The sequence below is a fragment of the Trachinotus anak genome, unplaced genomic scaffold, assembly GCF_046630095.1.
Source record: "Trachinotus anak isolate AG129_WGS33_773 ecotype Australia unplaced genomic scaffold, CSIRO_AGI_Tana_v1 ptg000019l, whole genome shotgun sequence".
In the NCBI taxonomy this organism is placed as follows: Eukaryota; Metazoa; Chordata; class Actinopteri; order Carangiformes; family Carangidae; genus Trachinotus; species Trachinotus anak.
Window position 1 is genome coordinate 25,629,354 of NW_027273870.1, and position 20,136 is coordinate 25,649,489.

The window sequence follows — 20,136 nt, forward strand, 5'->3', positions numbered from 1 at the left end:
GCAAGGTCAAGGGTTCACCTTACTAAAATTCATCATTTACAACAGCTTTTCAAGCCTTGTGCGAACAGGAATCTCTGGGACCCACAAAACAAAGAAAGGATGGATGCAAAACTCCGTCCTAGATGTTGGCGGGTCTGAAGTGGTTCACACACTTTTGAGCCAGCTTTTGACAGCGTGAATAATGACTGTTGTTTCTGAGAAGCAGAGGCAGACCGAGTTAGACACCGGAGAGACTGCGGTTTGCATCCTGTCTTATACCAACAATTAACTTTGGTTTCTTTTTACCGAAATCTCTCTCGAACTTTAACCATGGAGTTTTAACTTTCCTGACCTTCCAACCATTAACTGAAGCGGCAGCAGCTCAGAAAACACAGAAAATGTGAATAATAATTTTCATTACAATCATTTGTAACACTGTCAAACAATGTTGTCCTGGGGCCAGTTCCTCAAAGGTCGACTTTGACTATGGCTTAGATGTAACATATAGATAGCCGTCTAAATTCACCCCTTGCACAAGCAGTTTAGTTCTTGACTATCTTAAGCAGGACTGTGTGGGGCAATGAATTCTGGGTAAATTAAGACTTTTTTCAAAATAAAAAAAAAGGCCAACCAAGGAACTGCATCCAACCGCTGGGCTCCATTTAGCCCAGCAGAAAACGTTTGTCTCTTGGAAGAAGTCGACAGTTACATGGATGTTTTACTGTGGAAATTCAATGAAGAACATAACAACAATAAAAATCATTATGGTCTCTTTAAACTCCTTCCCTTCTCATTGCTCTCTCTCCATAACAATATTAGCAAACCCTAGATTATGAGCCATGTTTTGCTGTTTTTTGTTGTTGGGTGCAACTGGTCAGCGCAGGTGTTATTCATTGTTCCTATGGTTACATTGGTCTTAGGCCTGAGTCAGCCTAGAGGAAAGGTGTCTAGGAAAGGTTCTGCACATACAGAACACCACCAAGCAAAACCACCAAACGCGTACCTGCAGTAATTGTCCTACAATGTGTGTCGGCCTAAGAATCTGTGACATGAGAAGCAGTTGGCATTCATCCATTTCTTAGTGAGGGAATGTAAAAGACTTCCCAGAGCTAAAGCTTCATAAAGCAGCGCTGGAATCTGGAAATCCAGCCTCAAGCATTCAAACATGCACGTACACATTTACTCTCCCTTTCTCTGTCTCACTTTCTCATGCACAAACACACACATGCATAGCTGTTTACACATTATCCTTAATTCAACCACGCACACGTGGTTATTTAAAAAATTGTTAATCTGACTCGATGTTACAGGTTCCTGTGCGGACACAGAAACCAGAGCGAGAGAGGGCAGAGAAGGAAGAGAAAGAGGAGGGAAAAACAAAACAAAAAAACTGGAGAGAGAAGACAAGAAGCTTGTTGATACCAAGATGAAGCCTATTTGGAGGAAGGAAGATGACAGTGGGGTGACTGAGCACATGTGTGTGTAGAAAATCCAGCCTGTGTTGGACCAAACACTCCCCCAATTAAAGCCCATTTAGCCTGACAGAGGCTAATACCATCACAACAGAAATCCACCTCTGTCTCTCTCCCTTCATTTCCCCTGAACAGCTTCAGTGTACCCAACAGACACACACACACACACACACTCACACACACACACACAGACAAAGAACCGGAATGATGGAGGGGAAATGGGTCAGAACCGATTCGGGTCTTGAATGGCAACACTCGTGCCGTGAAGCCGCTGTCACTTCCTCCTGGCAGCAGCTTCTCCTGTGATGCATCCCACTCGTTCTGTTCTGTCCTCCCTCTCTTCTTCCCTTGTCTTTCTTTGGGCCAGTCATGCTCGCCGGTATCCAGCTAAAGTGTGACGGTTACAGACGGGGAACAGTGACTTTAAGGGCAACTTTAAAAATGTCCCAGTGACATTTTATGAGAAAATCCTAGTTTTGCTTTAAAGCCCTGGTCACACCAGAAAGAGGCACACACAGTTTTGGCATCTGTAAAATGTTGAGACACTGCATTGCTGGATTGTTACAAAAAAACAACAAAAAAAAGACTATAAAATTCCATGGATTTGATTTCTTTGGGCATTTTTGAGGGTGCTGAGTTTGTATAAATGTCATAGTTGGACACTCAAATACTGTAAACTGTAAATATGTTGCATGATATATTAAATATGGAGTCATTTCTTAAAATTCCAGTAAAAATATTTGTATAACATGCGTCGTCCTTTTTGAGACTAACACTGGGGGGCGTCAAAGTTGTCAATTCAACACAATGGGTTTTTGAAAGTTTTGTTTATGTCTGAAATGTTTTATACGTTTACATATTTTAATTGTATCGTATCAGATATTAGTTATCACCAAATAAAAGTTTTGACCTTACTTTAATTAACGTTGGTAACATGTTTTATTTTGTTTATTTTTACTTTAAATGAAAATTAGAGTTGTATGAGGCGTCCGTTGTGTTTACAACCCAACCAGTTACATTATAAAACACTCTATATGGTCGTCAAGATAAATGTTGCCTTCATCCAAAAAAAAGCTTTAAACTGACTCCTCCCCTTCATTCTTTTTCTCCCACATAAATTTCCAAGTGGAGTAGATATTTTATAGAGTCTATTTATAACAAGCCAGGGGAAAGCTTTCTGTATCACATTTTTTTTCTCGTACAACTTTTCCAGTTCCTTTCCTGGAAGCCCACTGACACACATACGTACAGAGCTTGCACCACACTGGGGCTTGGTGACCTTGCTCAGGAGCACTACAGCAGCGTCTGGTACAGTCAATGCCAGCAAAAGCTTTCCCACCGAAACACGCTGTCCTATGGGAGAGGGGAATGCCAACAGTGGGGACAGAGTGAGATGAAAATATAACAGTCAGATTGTGGGAGGAGGGAGATATGAGCAGCAAAAGAAAAAAAAGAGAGAGAGAGAGAGTGTCTAAGAGACATAGAGGCAGTAAAAGTTAATCCAGCGAGGGATAAAAACTTTTACGAGCAGGGTGGGGGTTAAGGGCTATCCCTGAATTAATTCACAAAACCAAGCACATGGTGGAAAAAAAACCCTTTACACACATTTTTCCCTCCCCTTCTCCCCTCAAACCAGCCAACATTAATTATTAAAGCCTTTTCCAAAGAAAGTCAGAATGGATTTCACCGTTAAACCCAGAGTAAGTCTACGGTTGGGCACCTGCCAAAACCTATTGTGCCACGCATGAATGTTTGGTCATCGGCCAACTGCAGATTTATCCTGGATTACCATCTCAAATATGCTGGCATTTACCTATATGTAATGCTACCCCCCCAGCACCACCACCAACCGCCCCACCCGTCTCTTCATCACAGGCCACAAGGCTCACGGAGAATGCTTTATTTAGGTCTGTTTGGGAAAGAGAAAACACAGGGCCCTTGTGCTGTGTGGACTCATAGTCATGAAGACAGAGAGGCAGCTTAACTGGACGGGGCATACAGTAAGTGCCGGACCTCCCACCAATGTGATCCAGATCTACTCTGCATTAAAGACTGGACTGAGAAGCCAGACTGAGACAAACACTGCACAATTTTCTAGTTTTGCTACTTAAATAAAAGAATTCAAATACACAAGGTGATGGAGAATCCTGAGAATCATGTGGTAGATGTTTTCCTCGTATGTAAGTGCAGCAGTTTGTGAGAAAATATTGTAAAGTAAAAAAAACTTAACTGCATTTGAATGAGACACTGAGACAGAATACGTGGGCAGGGCTTCACTATGAGAGTAATTTAAAACAAATCGTTGTTAGATCAGGAGGAAGATATGGTTCAATGAATGACGTCGATGCCACAACCACAAATTTTTACTCACTGTGCATATCATGAGATAAATGAATGAAAGTTTTCCCTTCGCTTTGAGAGGCAAAAAAATTTGTGTCTCATCACTGACAGCTGCATGCACAGCAGATAAGTGGGCAACAGGCCAGAGGACGTCGTCCCTCTGATCGACCAGTTAAACCCCAGAGTGGCTGAGCTAGAAAGAAACTGTGAACTGTTTGATTCAGTTTCAGTGCTCAACTCTTTCTGAAAATGTTATATTGAAGCGAAGAGGACGATAACTCAGTGAAACTCTGACTTCCTTCTACAATCACTGAGATGACCTTGATTTTGATTGGAAAAAAATCAAAAGTGAGGAATGACAATGTATTCATTATTGAAAAATTCAAATTATAAACAAATTCACTCTCAAAATGTGAACTAAAGCAGGAATGTTTCTACGCTGGGACAGCCATGTCTCCGCCTTCTTATCAGAGCCTTAAGACAAAACATCACAACAGTGATCCCGCCTGAGTACCTTCTGCTCTGTTGACAGGATTCTCACATGTTCTTAAACGTCAAATTTTCCAGGTCCAGTTCCTTCAAATTCAAGGACCCAACACAGCGTAGTTTGAGACGTGGATCAAGGTTTATAAAGAGAACTACAGGGCTACATGGGAGCTCACAGACAACAATCAAGAGATTGAGGCTTGAATCTGTGTCTTAGCTGTGCTGTGTTCCAGTGATGGCACGCTGTGTGGTCTCTTGCATACATGCAGACGGCAGCATCTAGTCTGCAGTATCAACGTTAAGCAAGAAAAAAAAACATTTATTTTGCTCAGAATGTCTAAATTCAAGCACTTTCAATGACCCATGTCTATTTATGTCTATTTTCAAAATCAAGGCCTTAATTTTTCTTCATATTCACAAGGTTTAAAGGATATCAGGGGTGTGTGTGAACCCCCCCTCTCAGAGCGTTCGGATGGAAAGGTCAGAGAGCTGCTTCCACAGGTCAAGTTCAGAACCGAAGGAAGCGACGGCAACAATGCAACAAGGCAAAGATACTGGCACAACAGATTAACGCTCCACCGCCGGTTCACTCCCCACAGTAATTCAGACAGGAAATATTCAAGTGATGATCCATTACATTAAGGAATGCTTTAGTCATCTCTGCCTCTGACTGATCAAACAAAGTTCAGTTCGGTTTCAGCTGAGTAAACATCACAGAAAACTGATCTCTACCTCAGATTCTCCATTAAAACACAGAAACAGTGGAAAACACAAACCAGAGAGAGGAACACTTCAAAAGCAAGAGAAACAAAATGTCTGGTGCCAAAGGCGAGAGTTAATAATTGCACTCAGCATTGTTGCCTAATGGATTCGATTTTTGTTGACTTAAACACCACTGAGTAGGATTTTTCTGGAAAGACAAGAATATTCCCATCCCTCCTTGTGAGTGCTGAGAGACACTACTTCCCATTCCCCAGCTGCTCCAGCAGAGCTGCTCATTAGCAGATGATCAGAATGTGGTTGTTCTGGGTTCAGTTTCCAGGTCTGAATGTGTGTGATTGTCAGGGAGGTATTTCCTTAAAGACAACAGTCGTATTCACTTCATCCACCTTGGTTTTGCTTCTTCAAGTCAAACAAGGATTTGATGTAAAGATCATGATGTGTACAGCCCTGCAGATTGATGCTATCTGTGCAGCCGTGGCTAATTTTTTTCCTTCATTTCGTCAGTGCGGTGCTTTTTGAAATGCACGTGATACTCCAAACCATTTATAGAATTTGTTTATTCTTTAATTGTCTTCTAATGCGTCCCAAGCCTGACACTCTCCGACTTCCAGCCAGCTGCAGCAGAAGGTTAACACCTCTTCCCTTTTCCTCTTCCTCCAATTCTATCACCTCTCCCTCTGATGTTTGCCAATTGATTTATATGATAAGGTGATGATCAACCTACCCGTGGTCGATGCAGCTGGAGCTGAGTGACAAAAAACAAAAAAAAGAAGAAGAAGAAAACAAGACAACAAAAACCACTCTTATTTGGATTGACAAGGCCCGTCCAGCTGACAGCTGTTAGGGAACTCTGACTGTGTGAAAACAGACGCCGCTGGATCGTTTGACCAGTGGAACATTTGATTCAAAACGTTCGTCCGTCCACAATTGTTCATCGTTTCAGTTGGGAGACTTTAATCTCCTCTGCGGAAATAATTGGGAGGCAGTGAGGGAGTTAATTGTGTTTTCCACCGATGAATCATCAGGAAGTGTTGGTGAACCCCGCTGACCACACACACACACACACACACACACACACACACCCACACACCAAAGAAGGGATACACACACCCACGCACACACACACACACACACACACACACCCACACACCAAAGAAGGGATACACACACACACACACACACGGTCATTCATGTACATTATTTCACACACTTACACACACAGACGAACAGATGCAAACATATTCTGACCACACACTCCGACACACATCTACATTCACTTCCACAGACCACACACATACTATACACACACTCGCAGAGACCACATGTATGCACACATACACTCTCATACATAAGCTCAGATTGCTTATGCATTACTTTCTCTCTCTCCTCCTCTCTCTCTCTCTCTCCATATCACTCTCACTTTCAGCCTCTCTCACCCTCTCTGCTGCTCTCTCTCTCGCTGCTGTTTCAAAAGATTAAGAGGCCAATTAGTAAAGCTCTCACGGCAGTTATTTCCATGCTGGGAACTGGAGAGAGAAGAAATCCCCTTCTCTCCTTTTCCAAAAGAAGGATTTCTCCTTCATTGTCGCCGGGTTGAGAGCGAAGGATGTGGGGTGTATTTGCAGGGCTGCTGATGTGGTAATTTTGGCTCGGAAACAATGCTACGCTGTCTAAAGAGGGGTAATGGAGGGAAGTAACGGAGGTAGTGTTTGCCCTGTGTGTGTGTGTGTGTGAGTGTGCGTGTTCACGTGTGGTACACACACTCACAGTGAGGTGACATCATGGCATCGCTCTGAGGGCCACACCAGCTTCCAGATGAAGGAGGAAGCATCGTATTAACTCCACATCGGGACGCTGACACAGACGCTTTGTGTGATTGTAACGAGCACCAGGAAAAAACAGAGTGGAACAGAAAGCGAGGCTGTTCCTGTGTGACGGTGCCTAAGTTAGTGACAACCACAACCAGTACCAACAGTATTTACTTTTATATAAAGTGCTCCAAAGAATCAAAGATGTGGTATGATGACTTTCAGAATATCTGCTTTTACACTGTTGTTTACATCATTTATTTTAGTGGTGGTGGGCTAAATTACAGGAACACCTGTCTACAAAATACATGAGAGTTCAGCAGCTCCACAAACTGCAGCCTCCAGATCGATCATACAGGTGTATCAACGCTGCTCTGAAACTATTTCACCAAAAACATCATAGAACATGAAAGCAGGCGTTGCTGCAGAACTCTTATATTAGACTGCAATAGCTTTAGCTAGATGTACCTAATAAACTGACAGTTGAGTTTACTGAAAATACTTTTTGAGGTGCAAACTTGCAGAAAAACAAACTGGACTGAAACCATAACACCCCTGAACTACATGCTGTGTAACAGGACTCCAACACTGAGAGACAGAGACATGTCTCATTATCCCAGTGAGAAGGAAAATAGACATAAGGCAAGATAAAAAATAAAAAAAATTAAAAAAGGCCATTCAGGAGTGAGAGCCAGCTTGTTCCACAAGTATGTGCCTTCACAGTCAAAATAACATCTTTGATGCAGATCTGCCACTAATGTCTTTTTAATAAAGCGTAAAGCTCACAGGTATTTCACATGAAACAATTTAAAAACCAATGCCAAGCTTACACAGGAATGCAGCCCCTGAGACTGTATTATTTTGAAGGAATTCTTTGGCAAAGTGAACAAAACTCAAGCGTACTTGTGTGTGTTTATGTGTTAATTAAACAGTGGTGTTATTACCTGCTTGCCAACTCGCCAGCAGGTGATGGCGGGAAGACAGAATTTCTGTCTTGTGTTGAGACATGAAGTAGCCTGGCTCCCCTCTCCTTTTCGTCAGACGTCATTATTATCCTCCATATCTCTGCGGAAAAGACATTAAAAGTCCTCAACAAGTGCTTAACAAGCCCTGAGCCGGCAGGGCTCAGCGCGAGTGGGTGGAGGCGAACCACAGAGGGAAATCTTATAAAAGCTGATGAGGCTTTGCCCTCGTATTAAGAGGCACTACTTACTACTTTCTCATTAGGCTGTCTGGTTGTGATTGGCTCTGAGAGCTGCTTGGAGAGATGCCTCTAATAAAAGTTGATAGTAGACTTTAATGATATCTACACTTAAGAGCTGAATATTTCTCTAAAGAGTCAGTGGAAAGCAGAACAAAGCTAAAGGAAGAGTGAGTATTGACTGTGCCATTGCTCGCTGGCCACAAACACGACTCCACATATATGCTAACGTTGCTCTGTGTCTGCCCACTGCATAAATGAATCACTTTTTGCTAACAAATTCATCATAATATGTCAATGTTGTGTTGTCTCGCAAAAAAAGTCGCAAAAAATCCATTGACCACAGGTTTAATATGAACACATATTATTTCTGGTCACAAAACAGAGAGCTTTCAAAAGATCACAATATACAATCGCACAATGATTTATGTGTGTATACATAATGGTTTTTCTGGAGAGGCTTCTGAGAAACTACACTGACATTATCAAACTTCAGTCAATCTCAAGACGTTATCATTTGGCCTCTTGATTAGATTGAGTTCACCTTGAAACACTGATTAGACAAAGGAGCCGGATAAACTGCATAAACAGATGCAGACGTGCATTTTATTATTTTCTTTCAATGTGCGCACAGCATGGCCAGTGAGCACAATACCTGGGTCCTTGCACTGACACACTTAAATATGATGCATTTATTGTGAAGAACAGTATTAATGTTTTTGAGTTTGTCAAATGAAAATGCTGCTTTCATAAACAGTTTGTATGTTAGCATCAATGAAGAAATATGTAAATGGATAATCTGCATCAAAATTGTGATGATTGAAGAATTTCGCCTTGATTCTTATTTGATTATTCTAACTATGCTAAGTGCTTAAAGTATCTATGAGTGATATTTTTTGTAATAACAATGTATCAAATGACGATGTGAAAAAAATGTGTGGCTGTGTAAAGTGTCACTCACACTGATGAGCCTACAGAGAATCATCACCGGTATCTGCAGCTCCACTTGGCTTGATGGAGCTTTACAGGGTGTTTCAGCTCATTATTTGCCTGTCTGCCCCGCAACTTTACTGTTTTTACTGTCTGCTGTTGTCAGCAGGCAGGCAGCTGCTTTCAGTGTAAACGCTCTACACTATCTGCTCAGCACCAAGCAGCAGACAGACACAGCTGAGTGGCCAGAAACACGATTTGAAAACAATGACACTGTTGCTGGATGTGTAAATCAGCAAATGTGTCATGTTTAACAAATTTGATAAATCAACATAAAAGATGATGATATGTCAGTGTTATGGTCACAATTTGTTTCTACTGCCCCCTAGTGGCCTAACAGGCAGGTATTGCAGGTTCAGGCTATGTCCACATTACTGCATTGTTGTTTTAAAACATCACTTTTGTCACGTTTTGACCTGCCGTCCACGCTACCCCACAGTTTTCAAGCCCTGAAAACGGAGTTTTAGTTTGAAAACTCCTGTTCTTGTGTTGTAGTCTGGACGAGCAAAAACTGAGACCTTTGGAAATGGTGACGTGGACACCAACAGTCGCTCCCTGATTGGGTCTTATCGGCCGCAAGGTGACATCAACATAAATAAAGAGTTACAAGAGTTACTGACCTTATTGTCTTTACTAGCAGCTGTTGTGCAGTTAAATTCTGCATTTTAACTTAACATTTTAACTGTTTTCATGTGTGTTAGTATGGACGGAGATGGTTTCTGATACGGAGCTACAGTTGTCTCGATGGAGATCATAGTGAGGATGTAGCTATAGGCTTACTTAATAATGATCCAAGAAAACTCCAATATTTTATGATGATTATATTTTGAGAATTATTTCTGTGATATGAGCGCCTCAAGATAATAGCTACAATAATAAAGTTGTGTGTTCCTGCATATTTTCTGTAATTACAATCCGATTTCTCTCACTCTCTTCTCACCTGTCAGGTGCAGGAAGTTAATCCAGTGAATACATTTAATTCATTTTCATTCATTTTAGATTATTACCCAGAGAGCAGCAACCCACCTGTGCTAAACAAAGAACCATTAAAGGACTATATTAACATTAAACCCCAGTAAGATTAACCTTAACCCAGATGCTGAATACTAACAACTTCTCACGTTATTGTGAGTCACATTGAACTTGTTGGCCTTCATAGTCACTCGATAGAGAGTTGATTAACAGAAATAGACTGTCCGAACAAAGTGTGACATATATTTGGAGCACGATGCAGGCAAAGCGTTAACCTTGGTCCCAGGTTCACACAGTCTGGTCCTCCCACACTGAGCAGCATGAGAACAGTCGGCCGCCCTTTGCTGTCTGTCCCACATCTGCTCTGTTAGAGGTCGTCAAGCCTGCTAATGGGTTTTACTGGACTAACCACTTGAGTCATGTCAAAACAGTAGCAGGCTTATAGCGGCTGGCTGCTCATACATGACAGTTCAACTTTTCAGCTGCTGAGCTGCATTAAGAACCGTGATCCATTTCACTGGGCCTCATTGTTGTTTGACACTGTGTTTTCCACATGTAAGTGTCCCTGACATGATGTTAGTAAATTAAAAGGTGATTAATATGCTTTTAATATGCTATTGTCTTCTATGCGATATTTTTAATGGAGTATGAAATTGCTCACAGGCACTAAACAAAGTGCTTCATCTTCACATTCCCTGCACAGACTGCACACACACACAGAGAGAGAGAGAGAAAGAGAGAGAGAGACCATGGCCTTGCCTTGCTTGCAGGGTCTTCCTGTTTCTTCACTATGTTATGGCTGGCACTGGGCAGTTCTGTGCAGCTGGCTCTGAACTATTAACCAGTTCATACATGCATATACACACACACACACACACACACACACACACACACACACTGCCCTGGGTAACAGTGGACAATACTACTGGATACACAACCTGCAAGGCTGTTGAGAAAGCATGACCGAATGCCTCAGAGGCATTGTGCTGTGTATCTGTTTCACTGACTGCACAGTCTCCTGCAGGGGCTGTGTGCTGCGATGATGGCGCCCTCTGAAGGTCATACTCGAGCAGGAGTCAGTGTTTCTCCTGGATGTTTTACGTCAGCTGATGCATACATGTCATTCTGTCTGTATACAGTATCCAAAAAAATCATATTGCAATTATCCTGATAAACATTGCAATTGCATGAGTCATGATTTTAGTGGGACTGGTCATTTTGTATTTAATTTTCACAAAAAAAAAAAAACATTGCAGCGGTCTGTACCAGAACACACTTGCCACATGCATCATTAGGAACACCCGTTCATTCATGCAGTCATCCAATCAGCCAATCATGAGGAGTATTCAGTTATACAGGTGTGTGTTCCTCCTGCCTGACCCTAGGTCTGCCGCACCGCCACCAGTGCGGTAAGAATAAAACCATCTAGTGAGCAGCAGTTCTGTGGATGGACACACCTTGTTGATGAGAGAGGTCAGAGGAGAATGACCAGACTGGCTGGAGCTGGCTACAGTAACCCAGATAACCACTAATATGCTAAAGGGAGAATGTGTAAGCAGAGGTCAGTGGATGAGTCCTGCTCCATCACATATCCCACAGGTTAAGTTACGACAAACATTTACAGACCTCCTTCCCTCGGGACTGTATTCATGTTTCAAAACAGACACAATAGATTCATCAAGTTCCTACAGAAATACTTCAAAGGACTTTTATGTCTGTTTAAACTGTATTGTTTAAAACATAATGCAGTTTAACAATCCTGCATGTTGCACAGGGAGCCAACATCCGAAATCAAAAATAAAAATAATATTTGTGATAAAATACAATGTGAAAAAAATGAGGACACCCTTTATCAGGTTTGCTGAGTCTTTGGACAATTTTAAGCCACTTGTAAAAACCCATCTTAGTAGGAACGCCTTTTTAGAGCTGAGAGAATCAATGCTCCGCGCACAGCAACGGCAAAAATCTCCACATTAGATGTCTTTTTATGTTATATTATGATCAGTGTAAATGAATTGTCAGTTCATTATGAAACTGTGGTGGGATAAATTTAGTCCAGGTGATGAATGTGAAACACTGCGCCACATCCTGCTTCCGCACAACAGGCAGAGTGCACGACCAATGTTGGAGGCGCATATTATTCCCCTGTAACACGCCATTAAATTGACAGTGAAATACTGCGCCACTGACTGAAGACACTCTCTGCAGCCACAAGATAGCGACGCACAACGCACCTGACCATACGTTCTTTTCAGACGAACATGCCCATGGGTGATCTGATGGGTGAAAGTGCATTTGCGAGTTGAACAATGTAGGTGCTGGTTGGGAAAATGGCAACTGTGTTGATCTGAAACTAACGGAGACATTTGCGTTGTGCTTTGTGCCTGGTGTAAGACAGAGCCCACTGTGTAGAAACATACTTAGTAGACATTTTAAAAATAACGACTGTGAGAAAGGACAGAGTAAAATGATGATGTTGATTAGTTAAAAAAAAAAACAGAACATGCAGCCACACTTCTAGTTTCCTTTTTCTAAGAATTTTATCACGTAATGTGAAAGGAAGTGACTTAACAACATAAAAGCTGCATCCAGGCGTCACTCTCAGACAAACGCTCCTCTCCAGTCTTTGGGCTGTGAGTGAACTGCTGTTGAATTTAACCACCGCGTTACATGTTTGATTCTTTCGGATGAGTTCTTTATGAATGCAGCAGTTGTTATAAGACTGATACAAATACTGTTATAGATTCAACCTTCTGATCAGAAACTGAAGGAGCACAACAGCCATGTTGTTGGCAGGAGCTGGACGTGTGTTCATGGGTTTCATCCTGTACATCTCAGGTAGGATTTATTGATTATTCCTTCTTATCATACACTCATTATCTGTTAACTATTTAAAATTTGTTTTACTGAGCTGACTTACATTGGTAAAAAAAGGCTGTTGACTCTCTACTGAACAAAAAGTTACTGAATTGAAAATTTGTTTCTATAAAATAGAAAACAAAATGTCACTTAATCGGCTCTTTAGATGCCATGAACCTGTCCAGATGTTTGCTAATATAAAAGCTTCTGTTCAAGGGGTCAGTGGATGAACAAAAAGCATCTGTGCCTTAAAAGGTTCATCAGTGGATCTGCTCTGCTCAACTGAAGTTCCCACTTCAAGCAACAAATGGTTCACTGTGCACTCGGATGGCTACACTTACATCCTGAATGAGATCTCTGTGGATGGACATCGTGTAACATCCAACATGTCTGACAAAAGTCAACCCACTCTAACAATCAAAGATCTGACAGAGAGTGATGCAAACCGTTACTGCTGCAGTGAGAATACTGACTCTACACATGCCTGCTTCCAAAGTGTAATCAGCCTCCAAGTTGCAGGTAAAGTGGCTGTCACTTATTTTTCCATGAAGAATTACATGTGTGTGTGGATGCCTGTGTTATCTACTGTATATTCACCTTCATCTCAGACCTGCAGGTAAAGGTGATTCCAGCCACAGAGGAACAGACGGTGACACTGATGTGTAGCAGCAGCTGTCCTCTGACTGAAAACCCTGCAGCCTACATCTGGTACAAGAACAGAGAGCTTCTCTATCAGGACTGGTCTCCCTGGTACCAAGAGCTGGTCAGCAGTGAGGAAGCAGTCAGATACTCCTGTGCTGTCAAAGGCTACGAGGAGCTCAGAGCCCCTGAAGTCTCAGTGGGTGAGTCACAACATTTAGCTCCTTATTACGTTACACAACCAGAACTGTACAATATAACTTGAAGTATGAATTTAAAAATATGAGTGAAGGGGCAACCATAATTTTTTTAACCACACAGAAAGTTCAATTTGTTCTTCTAACACCTCCAATTCTCCTTTTGATCAAATATTGTCTGTTGAGTGAACTTGTGTCTTAATTTGGTTGTTGTTGGATCTTGCAAACCTGTTTCACTTCACTAAAACAGTCTGTTGTGTCAACATTTTTGTTATATTTTTACAGTAGATATAAAGATGTGACACTGCTCCATTGTGGTTCGCACTGTTTTCATTATTCGAAAGGGACATGACTGTGACTTCTCCTCACATGCACCAAAGACACACACCAGTTTCATCATGTCTGTTTTCTTTAAAGTAGAAGAGTCTCTGAAGAGTTTTAACTCTCAAACAATGCATGCTGGGAAGTCTGTTGATATACTGGTTAGTTTCTTTAAAAACTTTATTTAAAGAGTTGAGTGAACACTCAGCTGTACAATCATTCAACTCAGCATTTTAGGTCAACAGACTTCAAGACAGAACAACTCATGTTTCTGTGTTCTGAAGTTGAATTAACTTTTTATTTTATATATATTTACATTAGCTTGATGAGAAAAGATGACATCATTCCTCTAAATCCCTGTGGGATGTTTTACAGTGTTTGGTTTAACACGTGACACTTTCAGAAAACATGGAGTAAAACTTGTTCAGCAATAAAAATACTAAATGTAATTTCTCTTTGTTCAGACTCGGTCACACCGACCTGCATTAATGTGACCTATGCTAAAGGAAGAATGTGTGAGCAGACGTCAGTGGATGAGTCCTGCTCCATCACATATCCCACAGGTTAAGTTACCACAAACATTTACAGACCTCCTTCCCTCAGGACTGGATTCATGTTTCAAAATACACATCTTTTACACAATATTGATTTTGTGTTCACACTGTTGATGTTTGTCTTTTGTTTTCTCACTTGTGTTTTTTTAACAACTTATTCACCTGTGCAAATTACACTTTAAGAGTTTTTTGACACTTGATGTAACTTCATTATTAAACAAACAAATTAAAACTGTCTTCATCATCTTCCTACAGAAATACGTCTTCAAAGGACTTCACCAAGTGTCCTGACCTGTACCACCAGCTGTCCACTGACTGACCCTCAAACTGTCTATAGTTGGTACTGGAACAGACGAGTGCACCCATACTATCAGAGAGAGCTTACAATTCCCAGCTCTGCTCACAGCTTATCTTGTGCTGTAAAAGGTCTTAAGGATCTGCTGTCTCCTGAAGTCTGTGAGTATGAACCAATGATCAGACTGTCATCTGTTTAAACTCATGGAATCATTAGTGTCATAAATCTAAATATAAGAAAGACAAATACATGAAATAAGAAATATGATGATGTGAATGATGACACAGCATCAGGGGAGTGGGTGAAATTACTGAAACACTGTAGAGTTTATTGTAGTTGTCTTAAAACATTTTCCTTTGACTTTAAATACACACTGGGACATGTAGGCAGCAGCTGACATGTTGCATATGCTTATGGTAGAGAAATGAAGAAATCCATCAAACAACAAGACTAGATCAACACCTGTTATAAGGCTGGACTGTAGAGTCATTGTGTGAAATTAAGGATGTAGATGAAAACTGTTGTGGAACAGCTGTGAACAACTACTTTAAATGTAGCTAAACCCAATTCAAGAAGTCACTAAATGTCATCACTGGATGACGTAATATGCTGATTAGCATGTACATGATGTCACTGCATCATATTTTCATTCTGCCTGGTGTCAGCTGGTTTCGGCCCTTAATCTGCTCGCTCATGTGTTCACATATACAGTGTTTTAAAACAGCCAAAACCCAATTAAGCTTCTCTCATTTACATGTTTGTCTGCTTCTGTTGTCAGAAATGTGGCTCATTAAGACTATAAGTTAACCAACAGTCTCTTCCAAGCCATTAACAGAGCAATAATGGAGACTCTCCTCTGCAGAAAGTAGCTGAGGTTTGTCCAAAAAGTCACTAGTTTTGCTGCTGGGTGATTTATTACCTCTCAAACAAAACCCACCCTGAGCCCGGGTCTGTTGGAGGTTTCTTCCTGGTAAAACGTTTTTTTTCCTCCCCCCTGTCGCCAAATGCTGCTCTTTGTGGGAACTGTTGGGTTTTTCTCTGTAACAAAGTAAGGTCTTGACCTGACCCTGTAAAGTGCCTTGAGATAATGTAGATTATGATTTGGCGCTATACAAATAAAATTGAATTGAATTGAATTGAATTATTGGACAAAGTTGCTCGAGGGGTCTGAAAAGTTGGTAAATCTGGAGACAAAGGCGCAAGGTTGGTAACACTGCCTGTGAACTGCTGGTGAGAGAAACTGACTAATGATTGTGGCAGTTCAATGAGTTGGTCAAAGCACTGACTTCAGTGTTAAAGTGATGGTTCAGGTTATTTGACCAGGGCTTGTGTGAGGTAGCTGAGGTACTGCAGGTAACACACTGACTATGCATGACGACCTCACACAACCACACATCAAATAACCTGAACTATCCCTTTAATTCCATCAAATAATAATGATATTTAAGTCCCAACATTTATCCTAAAACCTGATAGTGTTTTTGTTTTTCTATATTTCAGGTACAGAGGATGAGAACTGTTGGAGTGTGAATTATGCCAGCAGGAGAATCTGTGCTCTACAAGGCTCTTCAGTGGACATTTCAAGTAAATACACACATCCCAACAACCAGCAGCCACAGTTTAAACAGTGGTATAAAATAAAGAGAAATGGGGAGGAGGCTGGTGAAGAGCTGATCACAGCTGCTGGTCGTGTGCAGTATCATGAAGACAGGAAGAAACACCACACGCTGACAATCAAACAGCTGAAGAAGAATGACTCTGCTGAGTACATGTTCAGACTCCACACACCTACAGCTGGGAAACAGTTTGATCCTCCTGGAGTGACTTTGGTTGTCACAGGTAATTCCATAGAATAAATAACTGTGTAACTCTCTATTTTCTCATGCAGGTGTAAGGAGTTGTTATCCAGGTCTGAGAACTTGTGGATCTTTTTATGTATTTACTGACTCATATCATTATATTTCAGATCTGAGAGTGAGGTTGAACCCTGCAGTGGTGACAGAGGGTCAGAGAGTCACACTGACTTGTATTACTAGCTGTCCTCTTTCTGTTGGCACGACATACACATGGTACTTGAACGGTCGACCTCTGACCCTGCCACAAGGTCAAAACAAACACCTGGTTCTGGACCCAGTCAGCAGTCAGCATGCAGGAAGCTACTCCTGTGCTGTAATAACCAGCAGAAAATCCAATGAGAAGACTCTAACAGTCCAAAGTATCAGAAAGGACCACGGATCAGCAGCTGCTACAGGAGTCCGTGCTGCTCTGCTGGTTATCATCCCTTTGATAGGTGTAGTGGTCTTCTTTTGGATTAGGTAAGCAACACTGTGCTCTGCTGCAGATCAATAACATTCGAGTTATTATCTGAAATAGCTTTTTCATGTAAGATTTATTTCTTTTCATTCATTTCTCTAACCAGAAGAAGGAGGAATTCAAGTCAGTCTCTGACAACTGAAGCAACAGAGAACACTGAGCAGGTAAAAAAAAACATTTCAAAGTTTTTGCACAACATTAAATCATAAATACAGCTCCATAGGATTTAAAGGTTTTGACAGAGAAGGAGCTAAAAAATCCCACACACTGCAGGTCACTCGTCTGCAGTTTCTCAGAAACAATTAATACAGTCAGTTCTGTAGAATATGTTCAATTACATGGATTTTATTGATTATTCCCAAAGAACAGAAATTCTGTGATTCTTCAATTGACACAACATCAATCATCATTCTACTGACAGAAGTACAGTGATGTGCCATTAGTTCTATGGGTTCAATTTAAAGATGTAATTGTAAAGTAGGATGGAACATTTCTTCTTCTGCACTTCGTGCTGGACAGCTACACTAGTTTTCCAATACAGTAAAAGCCCAGGTGGTCTATACACATTTATCTTTAATAAACATATTTTGGGGAGAATCATTATTCTTTTTGAGGTTGTCAGGAATCAAAGAATTACTCCTGCCAATTAGGACCTGCTGTGTTAAGCTGTATTTAAACACCATTAAGGCTCGTAAAGATTTAGCAGTTCAGTTTTCAGTGTAGAGAATTACTGTCCCACAATGTGAACGAACATCATTTGTCTTGTTTCCTCATCAGTGAAACCCTGGTCAAGAGCAGGACGACCTTCACTTCAGCACAGTCCTCTTCTCTAAGACCCAGACAGATCCTCTGGACTCCACCGTTCAACCACATCAGCCTAAGAAAGAGGACCATGCTGCTTCAGCTGTAGTCAGCTTTAGACCCAACATGACCCCTGAGTGAGCATCTCTTACTATTACAACTGATTCAGGATCCTCATCTACTCATCTTTAGCACAAGCTCCACTTTAATAAAACCCTCCAATACACAGCAGCCTGTTGTGGGTGACCTCTCTGCCTGATTTCAAAGCTTCTCCACCTCTATTTCACTTCACCCTGAAAGGATCGAGCGTGAAGAGTGTTGCGAGAAGCAACTCGCAACACTCTTTGAAATATCTGTCAGAAAAGAAAAACAGTGGTTCTGAAGCAGCGGTAACATGGAGCATTGCATGTGATAAAAAGATGCACAACACAAACAAATGTATGTGTTTGAACGTGAAGCAATTTACATTTTTTTCTGGCTAATGTGTGAACAGATTGTAAAACAAAATGAGGACACCCTTTATCAGGTTTGCTGAGTCTTTGGATAATTTTAAGCAACTTCTAAAAACCCATCTTTAAAGGAAAGTCTTTACATAGACGTCCATCCCTGTTTTGTTTTGGCTCATCTTAGTTTGGTTTGTCTCTCACTGGGCTCTGTTTAAAGCGTGTGCTGCAAATATCACCACTTCTGCTATTTTAATGGCGGAAAAAAACAGTCACTGTGCCGGGCGCATGGTGCAAAAAGGTTGCACTTCATCTCTTAATTCATGACAGGAGTGTTTTGGGTGTAACATGCAATAAACCAATCAGAGTACCATCTCCCATTCCCTGTAAAAGCCAGGTGTACTTGCACCATGGAGGATTGCTGTTATAATGACGTCGTGTTTCACACAGAATTAGACTGTATTTGTGGTGAGTTGGTTCCACACTGTGACTGACCAGTCTGCCCAGTCCTGACACACACTCACAGCAGCTCTGTGTGCACTGAGGGGCGAGGAGGAGCTGAGAGAATCAATGCTCTGTGCACAATAACAGCACAAACTGCAATGTTAGACGTCTTTTATGTTATATTATCATCAGTGTAAATGAATTTTCAGTCCAGGTGATGAATGAGAGACACTGTGGCACATCCTGCTTGTGCGTGACAGGCAGAGTGTATGCACACTGTGTGCCCACCTATGTAGGCAGATATTACTCACTTGGTAATACGCACTTAAATTAACTGTGAAATATTGCACCACTGACTTAAGATGCTTTTTGCAGCAATGTACCAACAATGCGCCTGACCACACTTCATTTTTAGACCAACACGCTCTTGGGTGCTCTGATGGGGGCTCTGATGGGTGCTCTGATGGGGGCTGGACAGGAAATGACAACTGCATCAGTGTGAAAGTAGCAGAGACACTTGTGTTGTGCTTTGTGCTGGGTGTAAGACGGGGCCCACTGTGTTTTATATTGCACTGTATTCTTACTTTATTTCTTTATTATTTCTATATTTTTCATGTGAGTGTGGGTGAAGCTCTTTGTAACTATGTTTTAAAAAGTGCTGTATTAATAAAGCTTTACTTAGTTACTCGATCTTTCCCTCACTCACAAAAACATACTCACACTCACACCTGTTCGAGGTATCAAGCCTCATCTGATGTAAAATGCCCCTCTCTGTGATAGAGAGAGATAACAAACATTAAACCATGGAAACAGAGACGGTGGTCACACTGAAGCTCATTATAAAGACATTTCTTTTACATTTATTTGCAGCTGAATTCAGCCATTAACTACAGTGTGATGCAGTGTCACTTAGATGGCTCAGCTTACATCAAACATCAATATCAGAGCACTAACTAGTTTGACTGAAATCTGAGTCTATATATTTTGGTTTGAGTTTTCTTTTCTTCCTGTTAGTAGTTTGAACATGTCCGTTGACACCTACCTCAGTGGTTTTTAGGCTCTGCTGCAAAACACTCCCTCATTCAGCCATCTACTGCCCACTAAAGACAGACTCTCTGTAGAATATTCTATGGTGAAGCAGCGCATTCAGATTTGGGCACTTTGCATTTATAAAACATGCCTCATTGCATTGTGGGGTTGTTTGATAGTAAAACATTTTTTTCATTCTGTTGTGGGAATTTTTGAGGGCACTACATTGTGCATACATTTCACAGTAAAGAAATGCACTATACAGTTTAC

At 41.3% G+C, this 20,136-nt stretch overlaps 1 protein-coding gene across 1 annotated transcript; it reads left to right on the plus strand.

The window, feature by feature from the left end:
• Positions 1-12,589: 12,589 nt before the first annotated feature.
• On the plus strand, positions 12,590-19,633 carry LOC139635992 (obscurin-like). Its single transcript, XM_071503618.1, has 9 exons — positions 12,590-12,809; positions 13,047-13,349; positions 13,439-13,672; positions 14,452-14,550; positions 14,797-14,997; positions 16,337-16,675; positions 16,803-17,151; positions 17,256-17,313; positions 17,927-19,633. Exons 2-9 carry the CDS (start codon positions 13,217-13,219, stop codon positions 17,927-17,929), a joined length of 1,416 nt encoding a protein of 471 aa, XP_071359719.1. The 5' UTR covers positions 12,590-12,809; positions 13,047-13,216; the 3' UTR covers positions 17,930-19,633.
• The last annotated feature ends 503 nt before the right edge of the window (positions 19,634-20,136 follow it).

Excerpts from the sequence above, each read along its gene's own strand:
- LOC139635992 (XM_071503618.1), top strand. The coding sequence starts at position 13,217 with ATGTCTGACAAAAGTCAACCCACTCTAACAATCAAAGATCTGACAGAG. Across the intron at positions 13,350-13,438 it reads AATCAGCCTCCAAGTTGCAG|ACCTGCAGGTAAAGGTGATT; the intron begins GTAAAGTGGCTG and ends CCTTCATCTCAG. Across the intron at positions 16,676-16,802 it reads AGTGACTTTGGTTGTCACAG|ATCTGAGAGTGAGGTTGAAC; the intron begins GTAATTCCATAG and ends ATTATATTTCAG.